We start from the raw sequence: 13885 nt of genomic DNA, 5'->3' as shown, positions 1-13885 counted from the left end.
GCAAAACATGGGAGCACTCCCAGCCCCTGCACAGTGATTGCCCCATCTCCCACCTGGTGGATAAGGGGATCTGGCAATCCTATTGTTTTTTGCTCTTTCCTCTTGACTTTATAACCCGCTTCTTCAAAGTCTCACAAATATAAGGTGCCATTAGTGGTTGTCCCTTGGGCCACTTCTGCCATTCATCTCTGATTAAGATGCTGCCAGTTTTCCTGGCCAGTGGTGGCCATCCTCATCAATACCTCCTTCCCTCCAAAATTTTCCCTCTTATGGATCTGGCAGATGATCAACTACAAATGTCTAAATGCTATCATCACAACATCAAAAATCTCAGCTGGGAAGCAGAGGATGTATCCATTCCATACCTTTGATTTTTTTAAGGACCTGCACAAAAGAAAGGGAGCCTGCCTTCTAATTAGCAAAACAAAACAATAGCCTGCCTTGCACACTTGTTGGAGGTTTTGATTATCCTACATCCTCTATCACCTGTGTGTTCTGAAGTAGCAGGAAAAGAATGGGGATTGAGCTACTTTGCATATTGCAAGAGAGTGATTTAGCTCAGGGAGGGGCGCTAGATATAAATAAGGATAAAGGGCTTTGAATGAAGGGGTAGATTTAAGTTTTTATTGTGACTGTAATTTTTATAATTTTATAATTATGCCATAAGAAACAGGCCTATGTATCATACTGTAATCGTCCCTGAATCTGGAGTCTCATCTATATTCTATTGAGAGAGCTATTCCTTTCTTAAAGACATTTTCAGGTTATTCTAGGCAATAAAGTGATCTAGAACTTCTTTTTAAAAATGAGACCAAGTTGTCAGGATTCTGCTCAAGCTACTTCTGGGTTTTCCCCAGATGTGACGTCATGCCATGTACGGTGCTGGCAGTTAATTTTTTACATTCTTTTTTCTTCTACTGCTGTTCAGAGCAACAGCAGGCAACAAGTATTGATAGCGGGAGATATAAGGTCACCAACCTCCAACTGGTGCCTGATGTTCTCCTGGAATTACAACTGATCTCCAGACCGAATCGGACCCAATCTGGAAAGCTTCGGGATCACAGGCTCCCTGTGATCTGAACTCCTGGGCACAAACATATGGTCCTTCAGATAGCCCAGTCCCAAGTCATGTAGGGTTTTAAAGGGCAAAACCAACACCTTGAATCAGGCCTGTGAATGGAACGATAGCCAGGCCATTTCCACACGGCTTACCTTTGCTGATAACATCACGCAAAACATCGCGGAAGATCGCCCGGAACATCGCGGAAGATTTGGCCGGAACATCGCGCAAAAAATGCGGAAGATCACGTTTTCTCGTGCGAGATTTGCGCGATGTCATCACGCAAATTCCGGGTTGTTACGAGCCAAGGTAAGCCGTGTGGAAACGGCCATTGTGTAATTGCTGTAGTATCAGGGTCACATGTTCCCTGATGGTTCGCTTTCTCTTGAATTTTGCAGCACTCCCAAACTGAGAACCTGACTTTTCAAGGGGAGTATAACTCCATTCGAGACAGATGTCAAGTTCCTGGTCTGCCCTTCTACGAACTCAGAAAACCTCCGTCTTGTCAGGATTATATGCCACTGTGTGGTTGCAATCATGCAGATTTTATAAAGCTTTGATCACAAGCAGTTGCAGTAAAATCTTTGGATACTTTTGATGTTAGATGCAGTTACTTCTCCCTGCCTGTCTCACTCTCAGCCAATAACAATGCAATGCTATGCAAAATTACTCCAGTCTGTCATTTCAAGTCTATTCGCTTAAACTTACAGCATACAATTATTTTCTTTATTTACAAGACTTGTATGCTGCCTCTCTAGACCTATTCAAGCCGCTGTGTGAGTCAGTCTTTTATCATCATTAAAAAAAACCTGCAATTGTTTGCAAATCCTAGTTATCCAAATCACCTTTAACCAGACGCAAATCCATTATCCAAATCACCTTTAACTAGCTGTTTCTAAATGCTCCAGTGCTGCATTTCTCTCTCAAAACAGGACAATAGGAAAGGAAACTTACCATGATGGTCTTATGATCTCAAACCAAGCACAGCAAAGACTCCCTGGAGCTGGTGTTACTATGATGTACTCTTGGTTTTTTGCAGCTCACAGCTAACTTTTAAATGCCTGCATCCTGGTGCATGGAGACCAGGAAGGTCCATGGGGAAGGCAGCAGGGAATCAGTACACTGTCTCTCAGCAGATCACAGAATCAGAAAGCCCAGTGCTGGATTAAGCAACATGTTTATTACCCTGGAGCATACAACCATACTTTCTTGTAAAGTTCTGACATGTTATGATAGTTCAGCAATAATAAGATAAAAATGAACAAGTGATGGAACTTTCCTCTCTGATTTGGACACATGCAAGATGTTAAAAGCCTGCACTTTAAAAAGTAGCTATGTATTTAAAGTCAACATGTGAATTTCAGCCTTCCTCATCTCAGCAGCAGTGCCTTATCACACACACACACAACTCTCTTCTCCTTTCTGCCTGTTCTCTCACCTACTATTCTTCTCAGGCTCCTCCTTTTGGCCTCGGCCTTTAAACTGGCACCTCATTTTCTACTCTGCTTCCTAGGCCCACTTGTTTCCGCAGCTGTTCCTTCTGTCCTTGTCGTCTTCGTCTTCTCCTCCTCCTCCTGAATATGTGTACTGAAGACTGTAGAAAACACCACATCTTGCTTTTGCCCATGTCAACAAACATAGATTACAGCAGGGCTTCCCCAAAAGATCTGCCAATCCCCCAGCAGGTTCAGGGGATGCCCTACTTCTCATTTTCCACCATTGCTCAGTGTGGCAGCAGGGGAAAAAAATTAAATGGTTATCAGGCTCATTAGTTCTGAGGAAAATCTGAAAGTAATGTCACACCTCTCTAGAAACTGCCAGAAACTCTATGGTAAAACCAGAGTTTTTGGTGAGTCCTGGAGAGGATAGATGTCACTTCCAGGGAAAACCTAGTTCCCAACTTTGTTGAGTATTTGGGAACTTTTCAAATTTTAGGAAAAGTTAGTGGGTGCCACTACAAAATGACTACCAAAATGGTAGTACCAGTCACAATATGGGTGAAATTCGAAGCCTAACTTCTTCCTACGATGGAGGCAAATGCTTGTGAATGAGTGCTCTTTGCAGTTGCCAAGGCAGGTGGCTCCTAAGCTAGCAAGGTTGCCAGCAAGGTTGCCAGCACTGTCTTAGCAAATGCTGGAACATTTTGAGAGTGGTGCTTGTGGAGGGTGGAGCATGGGGAAGATGTGATGTTACTTTCAGATGATGCTCTAGGGATTTCTCTTAACTACTATGGTAAAGATCATAGAGACATGGGATATTCCTAAAACATTACTATGGAGGCCATTTTCTGACCCACCCACCCCATCCCCAGCATCTCAATTTTTGAGGGCTGGAGTTTCACCATCATAATGGCAAGCCAATTGGAGACTGAGAGAGAGAAATGTTGTTAGCTGGTGATTCCCCCATGGGTTTTTTCTCCTTAACACTGAATTAAAAATGAAGATTATTTTATAATAATATTAATGATATTTGATTTATATACTGCCCTTCTGGACAACTTAACTCCCACTCAGAGGGGTTTACAAAGTGTGTCATTATTATCCTCACAACAATCACCCTATGAGGTAGGTGGGGCTGAGTGAGCTCTGAGAAGTGACTGACCCAAGGTCACCCAGCTGGCTTCAAGAGGAGTGGGGAGTCAAGCCTGGTTCTCCAGATTAGAGTCCTGCCACTCTTAACCACTACACCAAACTGACTCTAAGAGTATTGTCGAAGGCTTTCACGGCCGGAGAACGATGGTTGTTGGGGGTTTTCCGGGCTGTATTGCCGTGGTCTTGGCATTGTAGTTCCTGACGTTTCGCCAGCAGCTGTGGCTGGCATCTTCAGAGGTGTAGCACCAAAAGACAGAGATCTCTCAGTGTCACAGTGTAGAAAAGATGTAGGTCATTTGTATCTACTCAGGAGGGGTGGGGTTGAGCTGAGTCATTCTGTAAGAGTTTCCCAGGGTGTGGAATGCTAATGGCGGGAGGCTTCACTGTATCCTGAGGAGGTTCTTTTGCATATGGATTGGTGCTTGATGTGCTAATCTTCTCTGCAGGGCTATTGTCGGGTGTGGAGTGTTTTGTTGGCCTGGTGTTTTTCAGAACTGGAGCCCATGCTCTGTTCATTCTTAAGGTTTAACTCTTACAGAATGACTCAGCTCAACCCCACCCCTCCTGAGTAGATACAAATGACCTACATCTTTTCTACACTGTGACACTGAGAGATCTCTGTCTTTTGGTGCTACACCTCTGAAGATGCCAGCCACAGCTGCTGGCGAAACGTCAGGAACTACAATGCCAAGACCACGGCAATACAGCCCGGAAAACCCCCAACAACCATGACTCTAAGAGGTTTTTAAAGAGGTTTTTTTTCAGGTTAAGTGATATGAGGCAAGACATTTCATTTAAAATTTGAATTTTGGCAGAAGGGCCTTACTGGAAGAGGAGAAGTTAGAGGAGCTTAACTTTATCTTGGATGTGACATCAGAGGATATGACATTGCAAGACATGACATTGTATCTCCATTGTATCTCTCCTTTCCCCAAATTCCACCCATCCCAGGCACTGCTCCCAAACTTCCAGGACTTTCCCAAGCCAACCGTGATCTTCTGAAGCACATTTGCACCAAAGAGGCGGAGGAAAGTTGGGATCTGCTCTTTGCTTTGGAGGAAAGATCCAGGGACACAAGTATGCTATAATCACAAATTGTGCACAATTAATACATTTTCCCTCCAACTTCTAATGCAAACGCTCATTGGTGTTTTTCCAGACTGAAGATAGGAGGAGAAGTAACTTTCCAGCAAGCACCTCCTCTGTCCCCAACTTAATTAGAACATGCTTCATCACTCCTTCAGTTTCCCCGTCACTTTATTTGCATGCACCTGGAGGGGTTTTTTTTCAATTGTGTCTTTGCAAGACCTCATTTGTTTCACACAAGCATACAAAAGGCCATCAAGCTTTTCAATTCTTATTTGTATTACCCTTATTATTCATAAAGCACCTAATATTGCATTAGGTTCTATACAAATTCAAAGCAAACCAAAAAAAAAGTCCCTGCCAATGGCTTACAAACTAATAAAACAAGACACAAAAAGGAATGGGCAAGGGAAAAGAATAAAAATGACACTGAAAGAGGCCAGTGATAGCTTTGACCCCTTACTGTGGCTGAGAATTGCAGCATTAGCTGAGTGTGGGAAGGCACCTTAGCCATGCTTAGGCTTTTCGCAGCATGAAAATATACTGTGCAACTGAGTAGGGGGAGGGGCTACTCCATGTGCCCCTCCCCTCCCTCTGACATATTTTCTGAGCATTATATACTATAAAGAACATTCTGAATAATGTTTATTACTTTTTCTAGTGTGAATTATTGGTGCTTTTGCAGTTTAGCATGTACCATTGGGGGTGATACATACAACTCTGGTAAAGGGCCAGAGTTTACACAAATGCACATCGGGAAATATCTAGGCAGCAACTGTACTGGATAATGGCCAAGCTTCTTCCTGGTGGGGTGGATCCAACTATCCTCCAAGTAGCCTTCCTTCAGTCTAAGGAAACTTCCTCCAACTTCAAGGGCTCTTTCTTTATAGAAGGAAGGTTCCTTAGATTGGAGGAAGGATTTAAACTTGAGACAAAAGGAAAAGTGGAGTATAAATGTTTAAGTAAATACACTTTCATTGGTGCGCTAGTAGGCTCCACCCCATTGTCACTGCAAAAGATAAGGAATATACAAGGAATAGAATGCCTGCCCTGAAAAGCCATCCAGATAGTAGTATTTGGGGCATTTTAGAAATTTGACAGTTGGCTCCTGGATGCTATCCCTGCTTCCAGAGGCAAAAACATTCATGGACTTATGAAATATTTTGTGAAAAATCCTTTTTCAAACCTATCTTGTGCTAATTTAGTTGGCCTCCTGTATTCAAGAATTAGTTATAGAATAAACAATTGTTCCTTGTTGATATTTTCAAATCCATTCATAATCCTACAATGGTTTTGTTAAACTGAAGTGTTTGGGTCTTTCCATGCAAAGCGCAGCACAATTCAGGCATTTCCCCCCCCCCTTGTGCTATGATGCTTGCAGTCCAGATACAAAGAAAACGGCTCACTACAATAGCCAAGATCCAAGCAGCTGCTTAGACTCACTAAAAGGACAAGTATTAGCCCAGTTAAGAACCAATACAGCTCCCCCCAAAGATTCCTTCTATCCTTCTCACCCTATCCATATAAAAATCACATCAATACAAATCACCTGACTTATCCAACACCATGAGCCTCTAGGATGACCGAGTCTGAAAACAGCTCCCAATGTTGTTCTCCCTTCCTCCAACTTATCCTCACAACCACCACAGTGTGAAATAAGTTAGGCTGAGAGACAGAGATTGGCCCAAGGTCACCCAGTGAGCTTTCATGGCAGAGCGGAGATTCAAACCTGGTTCTCCTAGATCTTAGTCTAACACTCTAACCTCTACACCATGCAGAATTCAGTCCTCTTTGCCTTCCTTTAATGGCCCTGCCTTGGTAGAATTTGCTGCTTTTGGGTTTTGAACATCTGAGCCTCTCTGAACCATATCACAAACAGCTGTTGCAATCCTCTCTTAAGAAAACCACTTACATAACAAGTTTTATGATTCTTTGAATCCTGGTCTACATATAAGGGGAGGTATGGATAGATATGCTGATGTTTGTCTATCTCTCCTTTTTTAAATTGTGGCTGTCTACGTGCTCCAGCAGAAAGGAGGAAAGCTGGAACGTGCAGCTTCCAAAGGGCAGTAATTGCTGGAATGTGGTTTATTAACGTAAAGGAGAAGTTTTAATGTATTTAAAATGTGCACTGTGGAGAAATGGAAAGAGGGAGCAGGTAGACTTGCTGCTTTTTGCCATTAAAAAATACCCTAGCATGATTGCGTCTGCGTATGAGTTGTTCAACGAGGTAATGCATGGCCATCAAACGACGATAAACGTGTTAACCATATAAAACAGAGTTCACAAAACGATGAGAGCATGGGGACGAGGACTTGTGAGGCCCATCTTAATGACATCACAGAATATGTCCAATAGGAGACCCTGTTCCTTGTACTACCACACATACTGGACAGGTAGCACAATAGAAGGAATTTGGGGAAGTAGCAAATTTTCTAACCTACAAAATATTGTACTTGGAAAGTGTCCCCATATTGAAATGTACTTACAGGTGAAGATCTGTGAGTTGTGTGCATCAAATGAATAACTATTTCAGATTTATCATACAAAAAAACCCCCATGGTTATGCAGAAAGTCTTTGATCTTGTAGCCTGCCCTCTTATGAAAGGGATTCCACATTGGGTGTTTTCTATTACTATTCAGGCTAGAGCTGTTCCTTTGGGCACATTTTTGGGTTTAAATTTCAGAGTGTTGAATGCTCCCTCCACAGCTTTAGGCAGATAAATAGGATATCTTTCCAATTTCTTTCTGGAGCTGATTGTTCTTTCTTGGCTGTTTCTTTTTGATTGGCTTGCTTTCCTTGATGCTTGAACGGTATCTTGGGACTTTCTCCGAGGGGCACGAAGAATCCAGTTGGAATGTAAGCTGTGTTCTCGTGAGCTAGTGATCACTGAAATGGGAAAGCAAAGTTAGAATGAATACCCTTTTACCATAATTTTAATTGACTGGATATCTGCAAGAAAGACGTATGTAAATGAAGAAAATAAATACATTATAACTGAGCAAATCCTTTCTGAAAGCATTTTAGGGATCTATTTATATCACGTAGCCAGCCACATGGTATACAACTTAACTCCCAGTATCAAAATTCATATAAATGAATCTTAAACCATACCTTACCATTATAAATATTTCATGTTTATTACAAGCCTGCAGTCAGATTTTCTGCCTACGCAAGTAGCACTTCACTTATATGTTTACACTGCCTAAAACTGGAGCTAAATTGGGGGCTCACCTGACTGAATGTTCTTCTATAAAAACAACCTAAACTTGCAGTAAACTTATTGATTTCTAGTTTTAATTGATGTCTGTTTTAATGAAATGTTCCTCACATTTTGGTCAATCTGTACTGTATATATAATTGCATTTTACCTAATTTTTAACTTATCTAATGAGGTTGTTGTAATTTTGTGACGGCCTTTGGCTATACACAATAAACTCTGAACTGAACTGAACTAAAAACAACCTCTTCACAGGGAAATTAACGTGTCAGGGAGAGAGAATAGTTCTAGCAGAGCTTCTTTCCCAACACTCCAAGGGTTTTTTTTTGTGTGTATAGAGAATAATACAATGATGTGAATCAGAAGTACAGCCCAGAGACAACTTCACCACTCCAGTGGGAACAAAGGATCTGGCAATGCACAAATGATAAAGCAAACTTATTTAACCCAATTCTGCTCATGCAAGCAATAACACTAGATATATTTGAAATACCTACAATTGGACAGCACAGCAGTAAGTTTAACAGCACAAGCAGCCAATGTGTTCAACTTTTTACATTTCAGCTTGGGCAAGGGCTCTGGTACATATGGAAATTGTCCTTTGGATCCAAACTTAGGCCTACATGGTAATACTATAATGGGTTTTGTGGCAACTGTTGTCTGCGGCAGTCATTGAACTGTGACCCCATTTGCTAATCTGATGTGATATTAAGAAAATTCCGTTGGCAGAGGAGAGATTTCCAGTCAGACAAGAATTCCAATATGCCTATGAAAATTAAGGGCCTTTGTAGAAGGTACAAGAATTCAGACTTCCACATTTGAACTTGCATTGGAGCTGTGTTGGATATTTATCAAGAGTTTTTTGAGGTACAGTGATGGGAAAACCGCAAACCATTCAAAGTACTGACATCTTTTGACTGAAATAAGAGCCTTATTATCAGGGCTCATTTCGAGGGGGAACGCGCCGGAACGCAGTTCCAGCAGTTCCCCAGAGGTCACATGTCAGGTGGCCCCACCCACCTGACTCTCGACCATTTTGGGCCCGTTTCAGCCTGGATTGGGGCCAAAATGGCCCAGATCGGGCCTCTAATGTGTGGCGGATCACTCTCCCACTCAGCAGCAGCCCAATCCTGACCATTTTGGGCCCCTTTTGGGCCATTTTCAGCCCCTTTTTGCCATTTTGTGCACAATTTTGGCCCTGAATGCCAGGATTGGGTCCAAAAGAACCAGGATAGGTGATGTCAGAGGGTGTGGCATATGCAAATCACGTATGCCTATGACACACTTCCGGTGATGGCAAGGGGCGTGGCATATGCTAGTGAGTTATGCTAATGAGTTATGCTAATGAGTTCCTCCAGCTCTTTTTCTACAAAATGACCCCTGCTTATGATACTTTTAAATATTGTTTTATCTCCCTTTTCAATAACCTCTAGTGCTCAGTTTATCTTTTTAATGGCAGCAGTACATTACACTGAAGTTTAAAAGATGATATCCAGGGTCACTCCAAGGGGGTTAAGTAGAAAGCTGCCATCTGCTTGCATTTTACTTTTTATATTTTTACAGCGAAACCCTAAACAGCTTTACACCCTTCTAGTCCATTAAAAACAATGGGTTTAGAAGAGTGATTAGTATTCCAGTATTAGTCTTACCTCAGACCAAGGAATTTTCCTTACCTTTTAGTTTAAAAAAAATATTAACATGTAAATACACTAATTTGCTATGTTCCTGGTAATTTCAATAGGTCCCTAGTAATCACCATGTACACACTTACCATCAAAATCAACATCTGCATGTCGATAATCCCTCACAACAACTTTCCGCTGCCTCTCTGCGTCCAACTCTGCTATAACTGAGTCAAAATAGGCAATTGCCTCCCTTACGTCTGAAGCGAGCGGTGAGGTTTTCCTCTCTGTTGAGTTCTGTTGGACAGAACGATAATGCCACAGTTTAATTAGTATGAAGTTTCTTTTTTAAAAAAATGATCACTTGAAGAGAAGTTACGAACTTTCCCGATCCAAACACCATGAAAATCATAAATGAAGCCTGTCTGCTTATCTTCTGTGCCACATGAGCCATGCTAGCTTCATACAGTCTGACACTATATGATCACTTAGGCTCCAAGCCACTGGACTTGCCTTTCCTCTTTCCATTTCTTTTAGTTCCAAATTGGCATAGTTGTCACATCCATTCTTTCCAATGTCATTCATTTCCATAAGTAAGAAAAATCGTTTAAAACGGTTATATAGCACTGTGGCACTCCTGCCCTCCACAGGAAAGGAATGGGTGTGTGTGTGTAAAAGAACAATAGAAAATAGGTAGGCATAGAGAACCATATTTTCCTGGGAGTAAGCCTCATGGAATAGAACTGAGTAGCATGCTGAGATAAGACCTACTTAGGATTTCTAACAGAATATTCCTAAACAGAAGTTACATCCTTCTAAAACCATTTACTCTAATCTCAATGAATTTGGAAGGTTGTAACTGTGTTTAGGATTGCACTGGTAATGTTTTAAAATATGAAACCTCTTAACTTTATTAATACACAACAGATTTTTCACTAAACCAGTTGGGCAAAACACTTGAGTAGCTTTGACAGAAAATAAATCAGATGAAAGGTACATTTCGGAGAACAAACCCTTCAACATCTCAGAATTTTTTTAAAAAACCTGTCACTCTGGTAGTTTAAACAGATGGCTCTGAAATTTGAACAGATTACAGAAAATGTTGTGATGTGATGTCCCCTCATGGGTCAGTAATGACTCGGTGCTTGCGCAGGGTCAAAGGTAATGACAAAGGTACTTGCACCTTTACCTTTTTTTTTTACTCCATCTGGTAAATATCCATGACAAATTTTGGACCAACAGGACAGACTATTGTATGATGAATACAAAGTTCAAACATTATGGTGGAATGTTGAAAAAAATGTGCCAAAGTATACAGCCCTTTCCATGGTTACATAATAAATAGTCTTTGCAGTAAGAACAGACCAGTACTCCGGAACACAAAATGTTTCTGTCTGCCCCATGTAATGGCAAAAAGTTGGCAGGTCCCTAGAAAAAACAGTGTTTGTCAAAATTGTTCTTTCAAAGGGATTCCGATATCACTAGAGCGAGCGATGATGGAGTGTGGGGTGGAAATAGGAGCAGGTCTTAAATAAGGTGAGGGGAACGAAACATTGCCATAAGGGACTGACTGGATTTTCCCCTTAGGCTACAAGCCTAAACATACTTACCTGGGAGTAAACACTATTAAACATACTGGCACTTGCTTCTGAGAAGACACAAGAATGGTCAATCCTGGGCAAATTTACTTAGAATCCTAATGAAGTCTATTCAGTTTTGCTTACTCCCAGGAAAGTGTGCTTAGGATTGTACTGTTAAGTCTCTTCCCCCTTCAGAGTACAGAAGGGGGGAAAAAAGATAAACTCTATCCTGTCGATGAATCCACGATACCAAAACATTGAATATTTTTGGTCTTGAGTATCTTTTTAAATCCTAGTTTGTGTCATCTGTAGTGGTGATGGGGAACTTAGCTGACTTTTTTGTAGCACCCAGTGGGTAAAATGTGATGAATGTTCAGCCTCTTATTCTCCATTGTAAGGAGTGCCAGGCCGAACCAGGCCTTTGTTGTAATTCCTCCATGTACCCATCCTGGTTTTGGCTTAATTTTTGTCCCCAGAGAGTGTGCTGTTTTGAGGAGAAAGCATAGCAGCACAAGGCACCTAGCTCTAGAAGTGAGAAAATACTTGGCAGGCCCTAAGGGAAGTTAATTTGAACAAAACAGTCTTGTACTGTGCCACAGAAGGCCTTGGATATCTAGTTTCCATAATTCCCTTTATATATTTATGTGTTCTCTGTCCCTGAGCTGTATTGACTGACTTTCTTACTTCAGTCATCTGGATAGTTTCACAGAACCATTTTTCAAGGCACCTCTGACACAACAATATCTGTGTCCCTCCTCATTTTTTCCTGTCAGAGTTCTGTACCTTTAACAGATATATAAGAGACTCATTGAACTCAGTAGCGCTTACTTCAGAGTAAGCATACATATGATTGGGCTGTGTATGTGCGATTCCCTGTACATTTAAAGAAGTAAAAAACAACTGCTTATATCTGCTTAGGATGTCACAAGAAGCAGTCACAAGAGAAAAGATGATTTTACATTAAACAATATGCAAAAAATAATAATTAATTTTCTACCCTGTGATTTTTTATAGGCCCACAACACATAAATTAGGAAGACAGCAGACATTTGTTTGCAATATCCAGGCTGAGCATATATCTTTCACCTGTTATAGGTACTTTGTACCTGGATGAGGCCTGAGGTGTGAGCCCTTGGATGTGAGCTGAAGGGCAAGATCCAAAGGTTCATCATGACGCTTGGCTTTTACTGGCATTATGGACCAACCTGCTGGATACCAACCCAGCCCAGGATGTTTTATGTTATCTTTTAAAAACTTGTTTCTTCACACTGTGTTTTGTTCAAATTTATTCAAATTGTTTTATTATTATTTTTGTAAGCCACCTTGGGTTCCCATCGGGGAGGAAAGCAGGATAAGAAAAATGTTAAATTAATAAATAATCTGCAAGCTCAAGACCAGTTTTAGATAATCCGTTAATGGCAGTTACCATGTCAAAAAGAGATGAATGAAGTATCATATTTTAACACAGTAGACATATATTTGCCAAAATATCATGGTTTTATTAATTTGAAAAAAAACCACAGGAATTTATCAAAAGGGAAAAAAAACTTCACTAAACATAGCCTGCTGACTGAAACTTCCCTAGCTCGTCTCTGTAAGAGAGGTGGTGTCAGTTCCTTCAAATTAGACCCTTTCAGTCCTTATCTGAGCAGGTCAGAAGGTTTAACATTCTAATTGCTTGAAACTTTAAAAACATTCTCAACTGGGAACAGACTGGTAGAGAATGGGGCATAGAAAGGAAAAGTCCATGCTGCCAGAACGGTAATTTGTCTGTTAGAATATGCAGGTTGCATGCAACAGTGCAGTCCTAGGCAGAGTTATGCCCTTCTAAACCCAGTGACTTCAACTGACTTAGCAGAGCATAACTCTGCCTAGGATTGCACTGCCAATGAGCAATGGACACAGAAAAGGACCATACTTGCAAACCTATATAGTTCACTTTTCGCACACTATTATCAAACCTCTCCAAAGAAAGTTTTCTCATTCACAGGATGCAATGGTCCCCTACCTTGGAGGATTGTATGGGAGGAATTGGGGCTTGAGGCTTTTTTCTTGCCTTGGAAGATTTTGTAGATATCGGGGAAACTTCATGTGCTTTGTCCGTAGATTTCAAATCTTTGATGTTTTCAATGTATTTTTTCCTCAAAGCTAACAGATCTTGTAAGTACTGCAAACAGTCTTGGGTCTTGGAGTACATCCATGCTCTTTCTTCCTCCTTGAGTTGGAGGCAAGCAGCTGAGTCTATGCTGGTGGTGCTTTTGCATTTTTTCAAGGGCTCACAGAATTCCTGCTCCTCACCTCCAAGAACATACATAGAGGTGCTACGAATCAACCGGACTTCACAGCCATCATAAACTGGAATCCCATCAGTCAGGCTACTCCTGCGGGAACTGGGGTGAAATATTGAGTGTATTTTTCTGATCATAGTAAAGTTTCCTCTTCACCTGGTCCATCTGTTGTTCATCCTTATTTAGACCTCCGTTTGTTAGTTTATATTCACCGTTCTTGCCTTTGGTGGTAAGTTACATTTTATACTAATTATAATCCAGTTTACTGTTGATTTGGTCTTCTGGAGTTCATTTATTTCAAGCCATTGTCAAGGATAAAAATCATACTAAGTTTTCTCAGACATAGATTTCATTAATATGCTAGCATCTTAGTTCCTCTTGTGGCTGCTCCGATGGCTGAAGTCTTTCTGCTGACCATGGTACTGAACCTTTAGAAA

At 41.1% G+C, this 13885-nt stretch overlaps 1 protein-coding gene across 1 annotated transcript; it reads right to left on the bottom strand.

The window, feature by feature from the left end:
• Positions 1-7376: 7376 nt before the first annotated feature.
• On the bottom strand, positions 7377-13585 carry C1H13orf42 (chromosome 1 C13orf42 homolog). Its single transcript, XM_054971006.1, has 3 exons — positions 13169-13585; positions 9730-9877; positions 7377-7627 (listed from the first exon to the last, which is right to left on the bottom strand). Exons 1-3 carry the CDS (start codon positions 13583-13585, stop codon positions 7377-7379), a joined length of 816 nt encoding a protein of 271 aa, XP_054826981.1.
• Positions 13586-13885: the final 300 nt, after the last annotated feature.

The sequence above is a fragment of the Eublepharis macularius genome, chromosome 1 (assembly GCF_028583425.1).
Source record: "Eublepharis macularius isolate TG4126 chromosome 1, MPM_Emac_v1.0, whole genome shotgun sequence".
In the NCBI taxonomy this organism is placed as follows: Eukaryota; Metazoa; Chordata; class Lepidosauria; order Squamata; family Eublepharidae; genus Eublepharis; species Eublepharis macularius.
The sequence above is the reverse complement of the archived record's forward strand: the minus strand, read 5'-3'. Positions and strand labels throughout refer to the sequence as shown.

Excerpts from the sequence above, each read along its gene's own strand:
- C1H13orf42 (XM_054971006.1), bottom strand. The coding sequence starts at position 13,585 with ATGATCAGAAAAATACACTCAATATTTCACCCCAGTTCCCGCAGGAGT. Across the intron at positions 9,878-13,168 it reads CTCCCATACAATCCTCCAAG|AACTCAACAGAGAGGAAAAC; the intron begins GTAGGGGACCAT and ends TCTGTCCAACAG. Across the intron at positions 7,628-9,729 it reads TGCAGATGTTGATTTTGATG|TGATCACTAGCTCACGAGAA; the intron begins GTAAGTGTGTAC and ends TTCCCATTTCAG.